The sequence below is a fragment of the Notothenia rossii genome, assembly GCF_949606895.1.
Source record: "Notothenia rossii genome assembly, chromosome: 8".
NCBI lineage: Eukaryota > Metazoa > Chordata > Actinopteri > Perciformes > Nototheniidae > Notothenia > Notothenia rossii.
In genome coordinates, this window is record NC_136906.1 from 76,627,547 (window position 1) to 76,648,118 (window position 20,572).

Consider the following 20,572-nt stretch of genomic DNA (forward strand, 5'->3'; position numbering starts at 1 on the left):
GTGTGTGTGTGTGTGTGTGTGTGTGTGTGTGTGTGTGTGTGTGTGTGTGTGTGTGTGTGTGTGTGTGTGTGTGTGTGTGTGTGTGTGTGTGTGTGTGTGTGTGTGTGTGTGTGTGTGTGTGTGTGTGTGTGTGTGTGTGTGTGTGTGTGTGTGTGTGTGTGTGTGTGTGTGTGTGTGTGTTCTAAGCCTCTCCAATACAGCTGTCAGGGCAGCAGCCTCATTCATCCGACACTGAGACGTCGTACACGGACTTAAAGTCTTTCCACATTTAGTCGCGCCTTCCCGGATTCATTAATTCACAGATGCATTAATTCATGAAGTGAAATATCACCCTCCTATTTTTAATGCTGCTTTAAATAGAAAGGACATGACCAAACTTTGCACTTTCGACAAACATAGAAAATGTACTTTTTGACAGTCCTGTGTTTGGGTTTTAGGGGAAAACATCCTATTTATTTGGCAGATGTTGTATGAATATCAGAAAAGTGTCTGTCTGTATTCAGACCTAATGTGTATAGGTCCTGTGCATGTGTGTGTTTGTACTGTGTGTACCATAACGGAGTGGAAAACTGAAGCTTCCTTGAGTGCACACTTTTATATTAAAGTATACAGTTGTTTGCCTCATGAGGCTTCGATGGGACAATAGAAACTGGTTATTATTGCCCAAAATGTTTTTGAACCATAGCTATGGTTTTATTTGTGTGGTATTTTTAAAGAAAAGTATTTCAGTAACGCCCTTCAGATAGCTGTAGCGTTCCCCCCCCCCCAAAAGGGCAGTATATGCTTTAAAAATCAAGGTACATACAGTATGTTAGTATTGGATCAGATGGCAGGACTCCATATAAGCACAATTATTGATAAAACTTGTGTAGAAATTCTGCAAAAATAACATAAAATTGAAGAGAAAAAACAGTCGACCGTGTGTAATCAAGTACAATTGAAAAAGCTTTATAAATAGATGTTCCAATTAGGGCTGCACGATATTGGAAAAAATTGACATTGTGATATTTTCTTCTACTGCGATATGAACAAATACACGAATTGAAGAAAAGACAGTTGTTTTTTTCCACAAACCATCCTTTCTTGAACTTTAATGCTATACAATATTTAACCGGATGAAGGATTTTAGTCACGGACGTCTGGATCTTAAGTTATCAGAGCAGCAAGCTAAGCTAGCTCGATTATCCTTCTGTGATCTGATCAAGAATGATTGTGATTGGTTGTTTGCTGTGCATGCAGAGCCGGCATGTCACTCGCTCAAGTACCCCTGACATGAGCCGCACGAGTTTTCCTTTTGTAGCAAGCAGCAAAAATAATTGTAACATGAGGTGTTTGAGTTCATTTGCCTACTTAATATCGCACGTCCTATTTCCAATGTTGTTTGTGCCATTTGGGGAAATAGAGACAGGACAGGAATGGAAAGAAATAGGAAGCGAGGTGGAGAGAAAAAAATAAGTGTTTTCCACGATGGATGAATAAAAGTGAGAATTGGAGAGGAAAAGAGGGAGGATGGAGGAGTCAGTGAAAGGAGGAGGAGGAGGATGAAGAGGAGGAGGAGGATAAAGAGGATGAGGAGGAGGAGGACTGTTGCATTCTGGGCATTCTGTGCCACGCGTCTCACAAGGCCTGCTGGGTCATTCATCTCAGTTAGGAAGCTGTCCAGGCCACTCTCTGCAGACTGCAACAAATAATCGTACACACACACACACACACACACACACACACACACACACACACACACACACACACACACACACACACACACACACACACTCTCTTAAAGTGTTCAAATCCATGTAGGGACCTCCCACGTCCATTGTATCACTCTAAACACAACTTACTTCATATTCTATAGACGTCGTTAACCCTGATATAAGCCCTTACATTCAACAATAAGCAGTACGATTATAGAAGTAAAGCAGAAGAAGTACATTATTTTCCACTTAGACATCCTCAAAATGATATTCAAATAAACTTACAGTAGCTTTACAGTACTTAGTTTGGACTTTATTTATGTTGTATATCATTTTCATGGTGTTTATTTGCTATAGAGCGCCTGTAAGAGCTGTTGAAAGCGTTTTATACCTGCCATGTTTTTATTGGTTTACTTAACATCAGGTTAAGGACGATCCGCTCTAAACTCTCTAACCCTGAAAACAACCTTGTAAGAATTATTCCTGCGTGTTTTACAGTCATTCCCCTCAGGTGTGATCACATTTTACTCACTGGCCACACGGCTTACAGTCCAGTTCTAGAGAGCAGCAGTTTCTATAGGAGATGATTGACAGTCAAAACACATCTATGGCTACAAAAAAACAAAAATTGTCTCCATTAATATCTCAATTGTTTCCTCTTAAAACTGAAAAAGATCCACCGGAGTTTCCCAGAGTCTAATTTGTTATCTTTAATTTATTTGTAACAGTCCAACATACAGTCAAAAATGCAAACATATACAGTAAACCATCATGGATATAAAAATACAAAAAATAAAATAATACTCTATTATATATATATATTTAAAAAAAATATTTGTCATTAGTTTTATCAAAATAACTTGATTTAATTGTATTTAAAATAACATTTTCCAAATAATAAATAAATCCTTCGAATCTGCCTATTCAGTTTCTGTTTGACTGTGAAGGGTTAAATGAAAGAAGCTCGTCTCTGCGAGGTGGAGCTAGGAGCTGATTGGTGGTCCTGCTATAGGGCCCAGCTATAGTAACTGAACGAGAGAGTAATGTCAAATGACAGTACAATTGACCAATCATATCTTCCCTCTAAATGGGTGGATTTTATTATTGCGGACTTTATGACAAGTTCCGCCCGCTGTGAAGCTTTTCTTGTTTCCATAGCAACAACAACTTCCTGTCAACAGCGTTAATTCGCCTTCAAAATAAAAGCATGCCAAATTACACTTAAGACATACAACGGCAACGAAAGGAACAAACACAATGCAATATCCTTTTCAATTTCAAAGAACACAAATAGGGTTATTTACAGGTGTTGTTTTGTGTGTTAGAGAGTCTCTTTCATTGATGCGTTTTGCACCCCGGGCCGTACTCCGCTGAAGTATACGCTGTGACGTAATAACTCTTTTTTTTTTTTTTTCGAGGGAAGGGGTCAGAGGGCCTAGGTATAAAATGCACGGCTCGCCACTGGTCACGCTACTTATTATTGACCTTGCAATTGGATCTTTAGCAAGTAAGTGTAACTTGAATAGAGTTTTTTACTGTTTTCAAAATGTAAAACCAAAGTTATAAAGACCCTTAAATTCTGTAAAGCAGCCTCTCCGTAGGGATTTATTTATGTTTGTTTCATACCAGATATTGTTTTCTTCTCACAACCATGGCTCTTTCTTCTATAGTGTCCCCAGTAGACTCTATTGTTCACTGTGTTTGTTGGATCATTAATATGTTGAGGTTCATCGACGTCATCTTCCTTCTCTGTTGTCACAGTAGACGTGTCGGTGGTTCACGCCTCATTGACAGTCCTTTCGGTGTTGACAGTGTTGCGGACAGATCTATACTCTGTGGAAATACATCCGTCATGTTTGTGTTAAAGCTGTACTATCGACTGATCTGATGAACTCGCTTTCCCATCCTCTCTTACTTCATTTAGGGACAGTAGATATCCAATAAAGCCCTTTAAACAGCCTCCAGAGGACTTAGTTTGGACTCCTGCTGGTTTTAATGTGCTTTGAGAACAATTGAAGATTTAATTATCACATTATCACTTCTGTTTTGCAGTGATGGGGGTTTGTCTAGAAACAGATGTTTGACCCCGAGCTACTGACATTTAAAGTTTACTTTGAATGCCTACTGCTGTTTCTTGTTTTCATATTTGTCTTGGAAGTATTTGCATCTTTAACCTCAATTTTTATAATTGTTTTATCTGTCTTAAAGATGCTGTATTATGCTTGTTTTTAAGTTATCCCTTTCCTGTAGTGTGTTATGTAGGTTTTAGTGCATGTAAATGGTCTGCAAAGGCTAAAGATCCAAGCGCTTCAAGACATTGTACGTGATGGGCTAAGGGGCGGGACATCTATCACAACAGAGCCAGCCAGCTGACCAATTAGAGCAGACTGGGCTCTGGTTTCAGACAGAGGGTGAAAAGAGGTGCTGCAGCACAGGCAGTATGAGAACAATAAAGAGCTTTTTGAACATTAAAGCATGGAGACATGTAGAGACACTACATACTGATATATTCCTGCACATCAGCAGGAGAGGACTCTTTAAAGTAGAGACACTACATACTGACATACACCTGAACATCAGCAGGAGAGGACTCTTTAAAGTAGAGACACTACAAACTGATATATACCTGAACCTCAGCAGGAGAGGACTCTTTAAAGTAGAGACACTACATACTGATATACACCTGCACATCAGCAGGAGAGGACTCTTTAAAGTAGAGACACTACATACTGATATACACCTGCACATCAGCAGGAGAGGACTCTTTAAAGTAGAGACACTACAAACTGATATATACCTGAACCTCAGCAGGAGAGGACTCTTTAAAGTAGAGACACTACATACTGATATACACCTGAACATAAGCAGGAGAGGACTCTTTAAAGTAGAGACACTACACACTGATATACACCTGAACATCAGCAGGAGAGGACTCTTTAAAGTAGAGACACTACATACTAATATACACCTGAACATCAGCAGGAGAGGACTCTTTAAATTAGAGACACTACATACTGATATACACCTGAACATCAGCAGGAGGGGACTCTTTAAAGTAGAGACACTACATACTGATATACACCTGAACATCAGCAGGAGAGGACTCTTTAAAGTAGAGACACTACATACTGATACACACCTGAACATCAGCAGGAGAGGACTCTTTAAAGCAGAGACACTACATACTGATATACACCTGAACATCAGCAGGAGAGGACTCTTTAAAGTAGAGACACTACATACTGATATACACCTGAACATCAGCAGGAGAGGACTCTTTAAAGCAGAGACACTACATACTGATATACACCTGAACATCAGCAGTAGAGGACTCTTTAAAGCAGAGACACTACATACTGATATACACCTGAACATCAGCAGGAGAGGACTCTTTAAAGTAGAGACACTACATACTGATATACACCTGAACATCAGCAGTAGAGGACTCTTTAAAGCAGAGACACTACATACTGATATACACCTGAACATCAGCAGTAGAGGACTCTTTAAAGTAGAGACACTACATACTGATATAAAACAGAAAATGAGAATTATATATATTGTTGTCTCTAAAACTACGCACTTACGCAGCGTCCACACGGCAGCATGCGTTGAAGCTTGCCGGTGGGCGTGTCTGAAACTCAAACAACAACCATTCACATGAATCTCCCGCCCCGGACACACAAGCACGCGGTTTGATTGGCTAGAGCTTGTACTGGCATATGATTTGATTGGCTGACGCTTCCGTCGATGCTTCAAAAGATGAACATTGCTCAACTTTTGAAGCGAACAATGCAGTTGGGCAAAGCGTGACGTCGCCCCATTCAAAGTGAATGGACGGGCCGTTAGAGGCTGAAATGTAACTTTACTTTATACGAACTAATTACATTCGCCAGAAAACATGGCTTTACAAGGCAAACTCTGTGGTAGTACACGTTGTTTAAATGTTAGCTAAATGGATTCATTCTGTGGTGTCCTTTGTCTTTCTGTCTCTCTCTATCTCTGTAAAACACACTTCCCATTGTTCTGTGGATTAAGTGACTTTGTGGAGGGCGAACATAATGGCCAGAAAAGTAGAGCGAATATTCCTCCTCTCTTTCTACCTGCTTTCTCTTTCCATTTCTCCTCTCAGGAGGTTTCCCCCCCCCCCCCCCCCCCCCGTCCTGCTGAGTCTCTCTTTGTCTTTTTTAATGATTCTGTCGCTGCTTCTGTCCACTGTCACACATTAGACTTTACAAAATGCAGCTATGATTATCATTTAGGGAGACATTCACATTTCTGGCTGATATTGGTTTGTAAAGAGCTACAGCAAAGAGTGAAGGCCTTTTTTAATATATGTATTATATTTAAATTCATCAATTACCACAATGATTAAGCTCCAAAAAGATACACTGCAATTCATCAATGTAATATTTAATAATACCTATAAACCACAGCATATATTGTTATATACTAATATTTACGTTTTTTTTTTATATGCACATATTTTATTCATTATTATCCTTTTTTGCACATCTTCACATTTACATTTCTTTTTTTCAAACTTTTTTTAACTTGACTGTCATGAAACCCAAAGCCTTTTGATTATGTTGGCTCCACAGTAGCTTACATCACATTCAATTCATTATTTCTTGAGAAACTGATCTTTCTTTTATTAATAACATGTGTCCAACGTTTAAAGCCTGCAGATACAATTTATTTTCTACTGAAAACGTGTATTTTATTTCGGAATGCTCCGATCGCCAATTTTGGGGCCGATCGACGGAATCAGTATCGGCCAATACCGATCGCCGATCCGATCGAGTGGGCGGGGCCTATGGGGATCTTCCATTTAAAGCAGGGGTGTCAAACTAAATTTCATCGTGGGCCACATTAGCGTTATGGTTGCACTCAAAGGGCCGGTTGTAACTATAAATATACATAAATAAAATAATGTATTATATTACATGATTGCCTCTGAATTGGATTATTATCGGAGAGGGTAATAACTTTGTAATTAACTACGTCTGAAAGCAGAAGTCTAGGGCAAATAATTGCAAGTCTCTTCAGTGCGCATGTCACAAAAGGAGATGCATTGTGGAACATGTAGTTTATGGGCAACGTAATTCTGTAAAGTGGCATGTGACCGTATAATAAACGTATTATATTATTTGCAAGCTCTTGTGGGGCCACATGAAATGAAGTCGAAGGCCGGATTTGGCCCCCGGGCCTTGAGTTTGACACCCCTAATTTAAAGTGATGTTTAAAACTCAGTTAATGCTCATTCACTGGCGCTTCCACAAACAACAACCAACATAATTATTACATTCAAATGAAGTACATTATTCAAGTTTACATTAACTTTGGAGAATAACACGGGAGAAATGAGCGGTAGCCTCTCTTTTCCTCTCTCTCTCCTGACAGCCCGTCAGTATCTCATGCAGCTCACTGATCCAGTAATGAGTGACCCGACAGTGAAGAATAAAGAAACATATAAGTAGTGTAGCTTGTTCCAGAGGTAGATAGCTAAGTGTGTTAGGTCTAACTCTTAGTGAGTGTTTCGCTCACCGGTCCGTCACAGCGGGCGGAGCTGCAGGATTTCTGCTTCACACACGTTGCATACCGCTATTTTACTCTCTTTTTCGGAAACATTAAAAAAACTGCCAGACCGGTGAAGCCATCTTGGCGAGCTTGTTTTGACGCGCACTGAGAAAAGTGTTATGTATTTTGGAGCACCGATCGATCGGCAGAGAGTGAGTATCGGCCGATATCGATCGGAGCATCCCTAATTTTAATGAATAATCTCCTGATAAGTAAGACGACAGAATGAATGTCTTCATGCTTTAAATTCTCTATCTGTTTAAATATTATGAAGCTTCTTCCGCTGTCCTGATCACAACACTTTCTCACTCTGTGAACATTTTGGCGGTCCATAACTGAGACTTACTGATGCAGATTTATGACGTTACTTAATGTAACACACACAAATTAAAACAACAAGGTAGTTCATTTTGCTGATGGATTTGCACAGGTATGAAATGTGGTTATTCACGTCGGTTTAGCCACCATCGTCGTGTGTGTTCCTCTCTTCCTGTATAATTCAGAGGCTCATTAAAGCTTGTTGGCAGTTTGCTTGATGGCGTTGGACACTGGGTGTGTTTAATTTATTTTCCTGTGCGTCCCTGGGAGTGTGTTTATGTTCCCCTCAGTGTGCTCTTGGCATTATTAAAGGCATTAATCACCGGCGTCTGATGCCTTGTTACAACACACTACTGCTCCTACATCTTCACACACACACACACACACACACACACACACACACACACACACACACACACACACACACACACACACACTAGTGGGGCGTCAGCAGTGTCACCACAAATCTTGGCTTGAAAATACTTGATATTGTAAATCCTTTCGAAGTACGGTATAAATATATAATTGGAAACATGAAGATATTAAATGTGGACCAAATCTGTCATATCCTTATTTTCATCTTCCAAATACCACAAGATTAAAGTCTAAACAACGATTCAAACTTCCAAGGTGACATTTTACTAGTGAAAGCCAATCCTTTTTTTATTTCTCTAATAATGACGACATCTTTGTCTATGTACCCTTGAGCAAGCCACGTGCTGCTGATGGTACATTCCCAGCCTGGCCATGAAGTGAAATTAATTTTAAAGAAAAAGAACTTGTGAAATGTCTTCAGTGACAATGACACCCCTTTTATGAATGTGATCTGATCTAAATACCCCCTAAACAGCATGACGTGTATGATGGGATGGCAGTGTCTTTGTATTATATACTCATATTTGTTTACTGCATACAAACCATTCTTTCTCGATATGTTTTGTTTGGGTTCCTCACTTTGTCTCTCTGCCTTTTTTTCTGCTGCTCTTGTTTTTTTCAGAGCTTTTTTTCTATATATGTGAAACCAGAATAATAAGCTGAAAGGGGCAGCTTTAGTGTGTGTGTGTGTGTGTGTGTGTGTGTGTGTGTGTGTGTGTGTGTGTGTGTGTGTGTGTGTGTGTGTGTGTGTGTGTGTGTGTGTGTGTGTGTGTGTGTGTGTGTGTGTGTGTGTGTGTGTGTGTGTGTGTGTGTGTGTGTGTGTGTGTGTGTGTGTGTGTGTGTGTGTGTGTGTGTGTGTGTGTGTGTGTGTGTGTGTGTGTGTGTGTGTGTGTGTGTGTGTGTGTGGATTGTAATTGGTCAAACTTTGATAATATCAACACAGTAAGTTTTAGAAATGGTTTCGAGGCCAGCTGGTACAGTATATAAAACTTTCATTTTTTGAGTTGTGTTTATATTTGAGTGTGAAAACCAAACTTGAATTATGTGATGTAATTACACTGAACCATTATTCCTGCGTTATGAAATCTCATAATTCAAGAAGGGAAATGTTTGGCTTTTCGCTGTGTTTGGGATGTAATGCACAGCAGTTACAAGAGGCAATTTCATCAGAGCTGTGTTTGGTTTGCAAATTCAGCAAATCAAGTGAGAGGGAACATTTGATAGGAATGGAGGAAGCGTATACAGTTTACAGAGTTGCTGCATTAATGTTGTGGATTTAGTCCTTTAAGTGTGTTGAAGCTCTCCATGCCTTCTCAGATTTGGTGTTACTGTTTTTGAAATGATGTCCATCCTTTTTCAAAGTTAACTTGTTCCCTTATTCATAAATCTTGATGACAAGTTGCTTCTTCAAAAGCATTGTTTATCTGCAATGATTACAAACAATTAAAAGTCAATGGAATACTAGTTGCAAACTACAAAGTCATTTGTCATGCTAAAATGGCAGAAAATCCACTTTTCAGCCTCTCAAATATGGAGATTATCCATGTATTGCTTTTAAAATCCAATTAAAGTATATTTATTTGAGAGTTTGAGAAGATAGAATGGGCATTTTTCACAATTTCCTGACATTTTATACAATAATCAACAATTCTACAAATGACTAGGCAGATAAATCATAACAACTATTTGTATTCGCAGATCTAAATGACTTTTCTATCCACATAAATGACTGTTGTGTAGGTTAGGCTGCTTCTGTGTGATGACATTTTGGACGGTACATTACATTTTATTAGCTGACTTACAGTAAGTGCAATAAACCATGAAGATACAAACCCAGAACAGCCTGAAATATAGCCATAAAATAAGCCATACAATTGTAATAATAATAATAATAATACTCTTTATTTGCATAGCACCTTTCAAGTGCTTTACAGAACAAGAAGAAAACATGGACTATGATACCAGTGAGAATTGAAAGTTAACCCAAATTTAAAAGCCATATTAAAAATAATTGACATTATAAGTGCTGTTGCATTAGTTTCAGTCGACCTGAGTCTTCTGAACCACTTTTGTCTTTGCTTTTTCTAACGTTTACTGACTAGGGTGCTGATGAAATCTTGTTCCAAACAAAAAACAATACCAACTTTATTTTTATCCGAGATTAATCCGTGAACGAGACCACTTCCTCTCGAGGGTCAGGGATACATCCGACATCACGTCACCCTCACTCTTGTCAGTGCAAAGCAGCGGCCTTGGCAACGCAGCCAAACAGTCCACCTCGCCTTGGTCCAAATCCCACTTTTTCTTAACTGCCTGACTCAACCCGTGCCAGGAGCCAAATATGGAAGTGCTTCACGTTTGAAGCCAACAAAATCCGACACCTAAGAGACGCCGTCACCCCTCGGCTGAAAGGGCCACAAAGCTGTCGGCTCCGATATGCTAATACAAAGCTCGGACCAGTGAATCAAATCCACACTTGAAGTTTAAAGCTATTCAAGGGAAGAAGTGGTTCTGCCTTGAAGCAATAACATCTTCAAATGAAGCCGATAATACAATTAACAATAGTTTGGTCAAAAGTGATGATTACTAGTCAACAACCAGGCATTACTTGTGTTTTAAAAAGTGCCACAACCATCAAAAAAGTAGCATTATTTAAAAAGAATACATGCAAATATCTTCATAAGACTCAGCTCATTAGTCACGACACACAACTACCTGAAAAGAGCTTTTATATAATAATAATAATAATATATTATAGAGATGTCCCGATCCGATCATGTGATCGGGGATCGGAGCCGATCACGTGATTTTCAAAAGATCGGAATCGGGAGAAAAAAAATCGGGGATCGGGATTTTTTTAATCTTTTTAAAATACTTTTTTTAAAATGTTGTATTCAATGTTACAAAACAAAAATGCCCATGTTCAAGTCTTAAAGTCATCCTGAGGCCTTAGTTTTGGTTTCAAATTACACAACATCATGTATGTGTTGCTTCTTTGGGGCTTGTTTTCATAGACCTGGTTGCTTATTTCTCTCAAATCTGGCAACAGAGTGGGCAGGGCGCAGTGTCTAATTGTAGCAGTAAGCTAACGAGTACTGATAAGCTTTATTTTGTTTTGATCCAATGCTGCACAACTGAACTGATCCAATGCTGCTGTGAAAGAAAGAAGCTATATCCATGTTGGATAGAATATACAATTTAAATTAAAAAATAACCTTAAGGGACAACTTGAATGCTTTTTTTTCACTTAATGCATTGCATAAAGATCGGATCAGGAAAAATCGGTATCGGCAAATTGTCAAAATCAAATGATCGGAATCGGATCGGGAGCAAAAAAAAGTGATCGGGACATCCTTAAGTTTAATACATAACATACATTCAGGTACATTTACTCCTTTGCTCTGTAGTTTTACGGTTGAATATTCATGAAGTTATTCAAAGCAACATCAAGCCTCTGTTCGTTCCAAAACAATGGCTTCACTTCTCCAAAAATGGTGTAAGTTGACGTCAGAAAAACACATCCTCGTGTTCACCAGCTCAGTCTGTAAAGTCTTATTCTATAAGATAACAAAGGACTGAGAAAAACATGCTATTTTACTTCCTTTTCCTCATTTACTGTAGCAGCAACTATAGGCATTGAGTTGGTATTCAAAGAACAGTCCTTATTTTTAACTATTCCTTACTGGAAGGAACCTTCTTTTACATCTGTAATTTCATCTTTACATGTTGCCAGAAACTAAACGCTGCTATTTAAAAACAGCGTCTGTCATTTTCCTTTAAATTACACATGTCAAACATTCACAGTAGGGAAGCCGTGGAATACAAAATGGCGATAGATTACCAGGACTGAAGGAAGGGGACAGGAAAGAGGAAATGATATTATATATAGTATTATATTTGCAATGTAAATCCAGCGTTTCAGAGAATATGATTTCAGTGACTTTCCTTGAGTAGATGTCCTTGTTGTCGCCCTGGTTGAAAGCTCTGGGCTCAGATCTGGAGTACGTCCCCTGCTGCTGTCGTTTGGCTGGTCGTACTGCGCCTATTAGTTATTTGAAAAACTTTGTTCAGCTTTAGTAAACCTATTTTAAAGACAGTGTGTGTTTTTATTGCATTGTGTTGAGATGAAGAAGTTCTATATCTGTGACTTCCAGAAAAGAGGGATTATAATCTGCTTTACAAAACATGAAATGAAAAGATTGATGCTTTTATCCAAAATAACTTACAATAAGTGCATTCAACCGTGTGGGTGCAACCAATAAAGTACTAGACATATGTTTGAATAGGCTGATTTAAATCAAAAGCCACATTGAAGTCATCTTTCAAATCTTCTGATTTCAGTGAATTCTGAAGTTAGATTGAGGAATTTGAGCTTCCTGGTTCTCTTGAGAGAAAAGTAGATATGTTTTTGTAGTTTTGGAATGTTAGTTGACTAAAACAAGCAGGAGAATACATTGCTTTGGGCTTTCGGGACTTATATTAAGACGATTTAGTGAGAAAGTAATCGCCAGGTTGTCCATAATGAAAAGAAGGGTTAGTTTTACCTATATATATTTAAGCAATAGCTCACGACAGACCGTGGTATATGCTCATTATATCACAGCTAAGGGGCGTGGTTCGGCCCGACGCGAAGTGGAGGGTCGACAACCCCCTTTCCAGCCCAACGGTATACTGTTTTTCTCAGACGCGGGGGGATACTGACTTGTTGTGAAAAGTAACTTACAATTCTACCCGTGGTATACGCTCAGTATATCACGGCTAAGAACCAATCAGATTGCTTGATTTGACTTGTCCGTTTTATTAATATATATATATATTAATGCTGTCAAAATTATCGCGTTAACGGCGGTAATTAATTTTTTTTGAATGAATTGCGTTAAAATATTTAACGCATTTAACGCATGTGCAGAATGGCCCGCCCCATACATCCCACCAGTGGCAGCGCCAGGGTATGGCTGGGGTAGGCTACAGCCATACCAAGAAATGGCTTAGCCCCACCATGAACAATGATGTTAAAGTAAGCAAATAAAGTCCGTCAACTCGCGCGGAGTAAATTGGACAGACAGCAGTTAGTAAGATTGATTTCAGCAGCCACTTGTCTGGAAATACCGAAGACCAGAAACGGTTTTGAAAAACTTTTGTCACGTAGTGATAGTCTTCTCAATCGAACATCTTGATAATGTCTTCTGGCCAATCAGAATCAAGATAACGCGTGGTGTTGTTGCAGGAAGTCCTGACGGAGAATACTTTTGCTGTAGTACATCTCTATATACATCGATACAACATTACGTGTTGATAGAAATCATCAGTATGTTAATCGTTTGACAGCCCTAAAATATATATTACAATTCCACGTATGTTTCCATGGTTAAATGACAGCCAAACTATTCTTGAGTAATGCGTCTAAAAGGCTCATCGTGTGCAGTAGAAAGTCATTCTCTTTTTTCCTCGTGGGATGCAGTGTTGATCAAGAAAATGTGAAATGTGAGTCAGAAGCCTTTTTTAATGAAACGCTCTTTCTTTCTGTCTCAGGTTTACCGTAGGAAGGCGGTGGAGCTGGGTGAAAAGCTGCTGCCAGCCTTCAAAACGCCCACCGGCATCCCCTGGGCTCTGCTTAACCTCAAGAGGTAAAACACACACACACACACACTGGCTCTTTCTCTCTGGTGGTCTATGAGGCAGCGGGTCTGTTTTCATGCTCTGAGACTTTAAAGAGCTCTGTGGTCTGAGGCTCCTCTGTCTCAGATGTTTTAGTTTTACATGACGGAGCGTGCTTGTCGGACAGAAGTCGCTTAGTTCTTCATCGCATGCCAGCGACTCAACTCGCACTCAAAACACAAACCCAAAGTTTTCCGAGCAGCGAGACGAGGTTATGGTTCTTTATTAAGTTGCTGCGACACACAGTCAGTGCTGCCGCTGGCTCTGACCGCTGCACATGCACACACACACACACACACACACACACACACACACACACACACACGAGTTAGTGGTGCTGATATATAGCAGGACTGTCCTTTTGAAACAGATAGGATGCAGCCTGATGGATTAAAGCCTATATTGCTTGTAGAATTTAACCCATATTTCTTTGCCCTAAGAATATTAATTTTAGAGACTTGGATTTGTATTCACTGTTAAAAAAGGTAGTTGTTGTTGCTTGACTTTTGACAATGCAGCATACACTATACTGAAGACATGTGGAACTGGAAGTGACACAATGGTGCAAGTTAAAAACAGGAATAAGTCAACTATATACATGTAATACAAACACGATAACTTATTAATTGGAGTTTAATTAACAATGTGCAGTGTAGAAAAACAGCTTATTGTGATTATATATAAATAGGTAGACTCTAAACAGATCTCATAAAATGTTATGTCTTAAAATTCCCTGTTTGGAAGCATGCACCTGAACCCATTGCATGACTACAGTGAGTGTCACCTTTACCAAACCATACCTGAACTTTTTGATGCATACACACACACACACACACACACACACACACACACACACACACACACACACACAAGAAGGTATCAGCATCATAGCGGACCTCCATACGTCTGCCATTCTCGCCATTTATTCCTGTCAATCAGAAGGGAAGACTGTTTGTCTCCCTCCGTTTTCTTTCTATCAGTGTTTCCCAGACACACACACACACACACACACACACACACACACACCTGCTGTTTGTCACCCGTTAATTAAAGGAAGGTTGTCATGACGATAAACCTGCTGTGACAAATTAATTTTCTTACTCTCTGTACGGGTGAATGGACTCTGCAACCCCCCCTCTGTCCTCCTCACCGGAGTGAAAAACACTCCAGGGAGAAATTGTGTGTGTGTGTGTGTGTGTGTGTGTGTGTGTGTGTGTGTGTGTGTGTGTGTGTGTGTGTGTGTGTGTGTGTGTGTGTGTGTGTGTGTGTGTGTGTGTGTGTGTGTGTGTGTGTGTGTGTGTGTGTGTGTGTGTGTGTGTGTGTGTGTGTGTGTGTGTGTGTGTGTGTGTGTGTGTGTGTGTGTGTGTGTGTGTGTGTGTGTGTGTGTGTGTGTGTGTGTGTGTGTGTGCATCATCCCCTAGAGGCCTGAGCAGATTGCTGGTGATGATGACTTTACCTGCATGACTGAGCTATGATAGCTTGGGAACACACACACACACACATTGATTACCACACACACACAGCTCCACAGTAGCTGATGCACCACTGAGCAGGGTACTTAAAGTGCTTTTCTTGCGGAAAGTTTTCTTCTTGTACCCAAAGAACAAATGCATGTTTTTCCTAGAAATTACTTTGTGGGAGGGAAATTAGGACCCCCTAATTCAGAGCTATTCATGCATCTCTGCACATGTACTGTATAGTGTGTGCGTGTGTGACAATACGGTTGACTGGAACAATCCCTTCGACAGTAAAAGCTTGCATTGTTTTTTATATCCTAGCTGTTTCAAAAGCAGCTTATTCAAATGTATCCAACTCAAGTGAAAGCAAGTATATACCAAAGAGAGGAGAGAAACGTCATATTAGTACCTTTGATATGAGGACACATAGTCTCTTGATCCTCAGTCTGCTATCAAGTATTAACAACCTCTGAAATGTCCAAATTGACCAATCAGAATCAGTTTTCAACTAAGTTGCTGTTTACACGAGAACGCAAACGGTTGTACCCTCTACTTTTCTCTTACGTATAGCCCGTTCGTTCACACGAGGCCGTAACGGAAACGCGGAAACGGACCCCGCAAACGATAACGGGCCCAAGGTGGATAGATCTGCAACCGGAAAGCTCTGGAGGGCCAAACGGCTCCGTGTGTACGCCCTATACGACCATTTCCTGATAACGATGAAGCCATAGCCCCGCCTCTCACCACCTCTGCTGCTAAAGCCCCTCCACCACAACCATCAGCAACAAGTGGAAATGGAGAATTACATGAACTACATGTTCCTAAATCCACTGCGGGGCATAAACAGAAGGGCAACCATGGCAACCATGCTCGGGGTCTTCTTCGCTGCTTTTGGTGTATTTTGTGGCGCCACTTACAGGCCCGGCATATGTACTACAGCGTCTCCAGCGCTTTCGAGCGGTCTCGTTTGAACGGAATACTTTTTTGATATCGTATTCGGTTCGTTTGCGTGTAAATGGGGTCCAAGCCGCGTTATAATCCTAGTTAAATAATAGTCAATGACAGGTGTTATCAGTGTACCTTCAGTGACATATCCTTTCTGTCTTTAATAATTAGGCTTCATTGTAGTTTCTTTACTACTTTCAAATGTTTTTATCGTAATGACTTCCCCGCTGTGCTTAGAGCCTCCAGCTTCTAACAAAGCACATCAAGTATCACAAACCCTCTAATTATCATTCAAATAATAAGCTAAGGTAAATGTGGAGATTTACACTTAAAGGAATTCAATCAGACAGCAACCAATAACCTGCATATCATTGCTTTACTCATTATAAAAACTATAAATCTGTTGAAGCTTAATTAGATGAATACACAGATCAGAAATAAAGTTTGTTAAATGGGAATTATAACGGATCTGCTCATAATGTGGGATAAACAAACGCTCTTAACATATTGTCAAGGCTCTAACTTTGAATATGTTGTATTCACCGAGTGCAGATGAGTCCAAGATGGTGGATAGAGACTGATTAAAACAAATGAAAAGTTCTCATTATGAAAGGTTAGTTGAAAAGAAACATCAGTGAAGCCCTTGTGAAACAGTAGCTAGGAGCTGTTAGACTGCCTTCATACCCTTGACCCACATTGAAGCCGAGGAAATCTGCAAAACACACACACACACTTGCAAATGAGGCCCAATTATCTCCTCTCCCTTCATCCCTATTCCCCCCCTTCCTCTCTTTCTCCTTTACTCTCAATTCCTTTCTTCTGCATTATAAAAAAAACGTTCTTTCGCATCCATACTGTCCTGTATTCCCTCTCCGTCCGTCCTCAGTCCATCCATCTACTTTGAGTGACCCAGTATCTTCTCCTTGCTGTACGTCCACTTCATGGCCTCCTTTATTCCCTCTCTGCAATTTCTCATCTCTCGGCCCTGCAGCTATCTGCAAAGCCCAAAAGGAGCCACTGGAAACAAGGCCACAGCTTAAAATGTCTTATTGCGTTCGAACTAAACCTGGTTTGCTTAACTGCTCTGAACATTTCAGACAGCAAGATTTGACTTTTTACACTAATTAATAGGGCTGTACCCGAGTATTCGAATATCCGAATATTAGTTCGTTGGAGTACTATTCGCGTTTCAATTTCGTTATTCGGAAATATTCGTTTTGTTTGTTTTTTCGTTTTTTTCCCGTTTTTTTTTTTCAAATTGAATTTATTGAAATCTCCAATAACAAACGTAAGAGCTTGTGGCTCTTCGGGGGGTGCTAACACTTAACCATAAACTTTATTGTTTACTTTCTCCGTCTTTATATGTAGATATTACTTTTCTCCGTTAATCTCTGTCACGTTGTTTCCATAGCAACAACAACTTCCTGTCAACAGCGCTACCTCTCCTTCAAAATAAAAGCATGTCCATAAATAGTAAGCCAAGCCAAATTACATTTAAGACATTTACAACTGCAACGAAAGTAACAAACACAATGTGATATCCTTTTCAATTTCAAAGAACACAAATTGGATTAATAGCTATAAAACAACAATACTGTAGAATAACAAAATGAATGCCCTGAATACACGTGTTGACGCGGGTCGCTGCTAATTACTACCGAATATCCGGAGCCCGAAAAATGGTATTCGGGACAGCCCTAGTAATTAACACCCAAATTAAACAAAAAGTATCTTTCCAAAAGTTCATTTCTAAGAATGAAACGGTTGTACTGTATTGAACGCAGCACATCAAAATCATCTGAAAGTACTTCATCCGCTATAGAAAATGTAAAAGTACAGACTGTGGGGCGGTTTTGGCTCAGGAGGAAGATTGTCATTCTCCAAGCTGAAGGTCAATGTGTCCTTGGGCAAGATACTCAACCCCAAATTGCTCTTGATGGCGTGGCATCACAATGCTGTGTGCATGTGTGGGGATGTTTGCACCTTGAATGCACCTGCCTCTGTATGAATGGGTGAATGCTGGCTTATGTGAGTAAGAGCGCTTTGAGGGGTTGCAAAGATTGGGAAACTGCTATAGAAATGCAGTGCATTTACCATTTAAAGTATTTTAACACCTGGGTCCTAGAGTGTTCCTGCAGATCACTACAGCAAGGTGAAACAAGATTTCTAGAGGATGTTGAGGAAGAATAGGGACTTGTAATTGTAAATACAGGACATGTCAAATACATGAAGATCTGAATGAACTTCTTTACCCCATTGTTTACTTCTTTACCTAGGCAAATCCTTCAATCAGTGTATAAAGTGGAATGGGTTCACAGTGGTCTGGGTGTAACTTTAATAAGCTGGAAATAAGAAATAAAGTTTACGGGATAAATCCAATGTTATTAACAACCGAATATCACAAATAACACGTTCATCTCAGCAGGGGCTTCACAGTCAACAACACCCTCTATTTCTAGACTCTCGCAGCAAACGAAAAAGCCCCCCAAAAATAGTGACAATTACAGCATATGGACTGTACTTATATAGCGCTTCATCCAGTCTTTAAGACCCCTCAAAGCGCTTTACATACTACATGTCATTCACCCATTCACACCCATTCATACAGAGCAGTGTACCTTACTCTAGGATCTAACATTCACACACATTCACACATCGTTGGCCATCGGGAGCAACTCAGGGTTAAGTATCTTGCCCAAGGATACATCGACATGTTGACCGCACGGGCTGGGATCGAACCCACAACCTTCTGGTTGAAAGGCGACCGCGCCCCCTACTGTAGCAGCCACATTCGCCCTTTACAGGGGAAAAAGTTGAACAAAGTCAGACGATGTCTTTTATGACGAAGTGCTTCTGAATAATTGCTTGATATGTAAAGAGACTAGTAACGAACCAGGATAACCTTTCCTGTACATTTACGGTAGCACTCTTCATTCGTCATGATGGAAATTCAGAAGAAATATGATGGAATAATCAATCAGGGCGATCAGTGGGAAACCTCTTCTCGATGTTCAGTGGATTTATCTTAAGCAGACACTTGAAACATTTATAGGACGCTCGGGAGGTCTGATAAATCAACGGTACAATACCTTATCAAAAATCTGATGTCTGCCTCTATCTCTCTCCCTCTTTCTGTCTCTATCTCTCGCTGGGCATGAACCCATTGATTGTCGCTAACTGAGTGGAAAATGCTGCTCAGATCCGATTGATTCGTCCAATTGATCTGCTGCAGACTCTGACCGGAGCAGATCTGGTGGCACAGCAGCAGACAGATGGTCAGACGAAAGTTTGTCCCTGAATTCAGCTTTTATAATTGGTCTTGAAGTATAACAAAGGCAAAGGATAGCTTCTTTGAGACAGTCAAGATGTCTCTCTCCGTCAAATTCTCTGTTGAAACTCCCTGTGGAGGGAACTTTGGGATATTAGCCTTTGCGGACCATTTATGTGCACAAACAAACTAACATACAACAAACTACATACATTATATATAAAGTAATACAAACATCAAATCGAACAGTTTGACTAAAACAGCAAGAAATGTGGCTTCCTACATTATTAAGATGTTGTGTTTTGACATTGAAAGACATAGCATTACTTCACAAACTTCCACTATTTCTACTGACACTTTCTTTTCTCACACACACAACACACACACACACACACACACACACACACACACACACACACACACACACACACACACACACACACACACACACACACACACACACACACAAACTAGTTACCCTGGCGTTATCTGCTCTAGCCAGTATGTCCCATAGCTCTTCCATTAACATTCAGACTGATAAAGCTCCTGCAAATCACTCCCACTGCATACTGACTTGCTTAATGGGATGAGGCGTGTGTGTGTGTGTGTGTGTGTGTGTGTGTGTGTGTGTGTGTGTGTGTGTGTGTGTGTGTGTGTGTGTGTGTGTGTGTGTGTGTGTGTGTGTGTGTGTGTGTGTGTGTGTGTGTGTGTGTGTGTGTGTGTGTGTGTGTGTGTGTGTGTGTGTGTGTGTGTGTGTGTGTGTGTGTGTGTGTGTGTGTGTGTGTGTGTGTGTGTGTGTGTGTGTGTCCTGAAATCAGCTATGCATTCCTCCACAGGCCTCATGGTGATGATTGTATCCCACATCCACACACTCTCAGAAACACTTGCACATCAACTTTTCCCCTTTAATTAACAGCTTAAGGTTTTAATAATGTAAATGTCTTTCTTGCTAAATATGTTTGCTTTAAATCACAACTTTTAAAGAAAGTTTTTCAATTTAAATTCAACGAGGATTCCCCCTGCCCCCGCCTCGACGTAAGCGTGACGTATGTGGTGCTTTTGCTCTAGCCGGACAATTTGTTGGTGCTTGAAACGAACCGGATTCCGGAGCTAAGAGGCTGCTCCGCTGCGGTGTGAACAGGAAAACCCGGTGCTTTTCAAGCTCCAGCTCCGAACCGGCCCTGAAACACCGTTGGTCTGAATGAGGTATTAGTCCCTTAATTACAGAGGTCACCATTGTATTACTATTTGGCTTTTTCACAAAAACAATAAACATT

At 40.2% G+C, this 20,572-nt stretch overlaps 1 protein-coding gene across 1 annotated transcript in view; it reads left to right on the top strand.

Annotated features, from left to right (window-relative positions):
- man1a1 (mannosidase, alpha, class 1A, member 1) overlaps window positions 1-20,572 on the top strand; it is a 168,112-nt gene that overhangs the window by 106,066 nt on the left and 41,474 nt on the right. Inside the window, exon 5 of the mRNA XM_079644772.1 lies at window positions 13,500-13,594. Within this exon, the coding sequence (XP_079500898.1) occupies window positions 13,500-13,594 (95 nt within the window). The remainder of the gene's footprint in view (window positions 1-13,499; window positions 13,595-20,572) is intronic.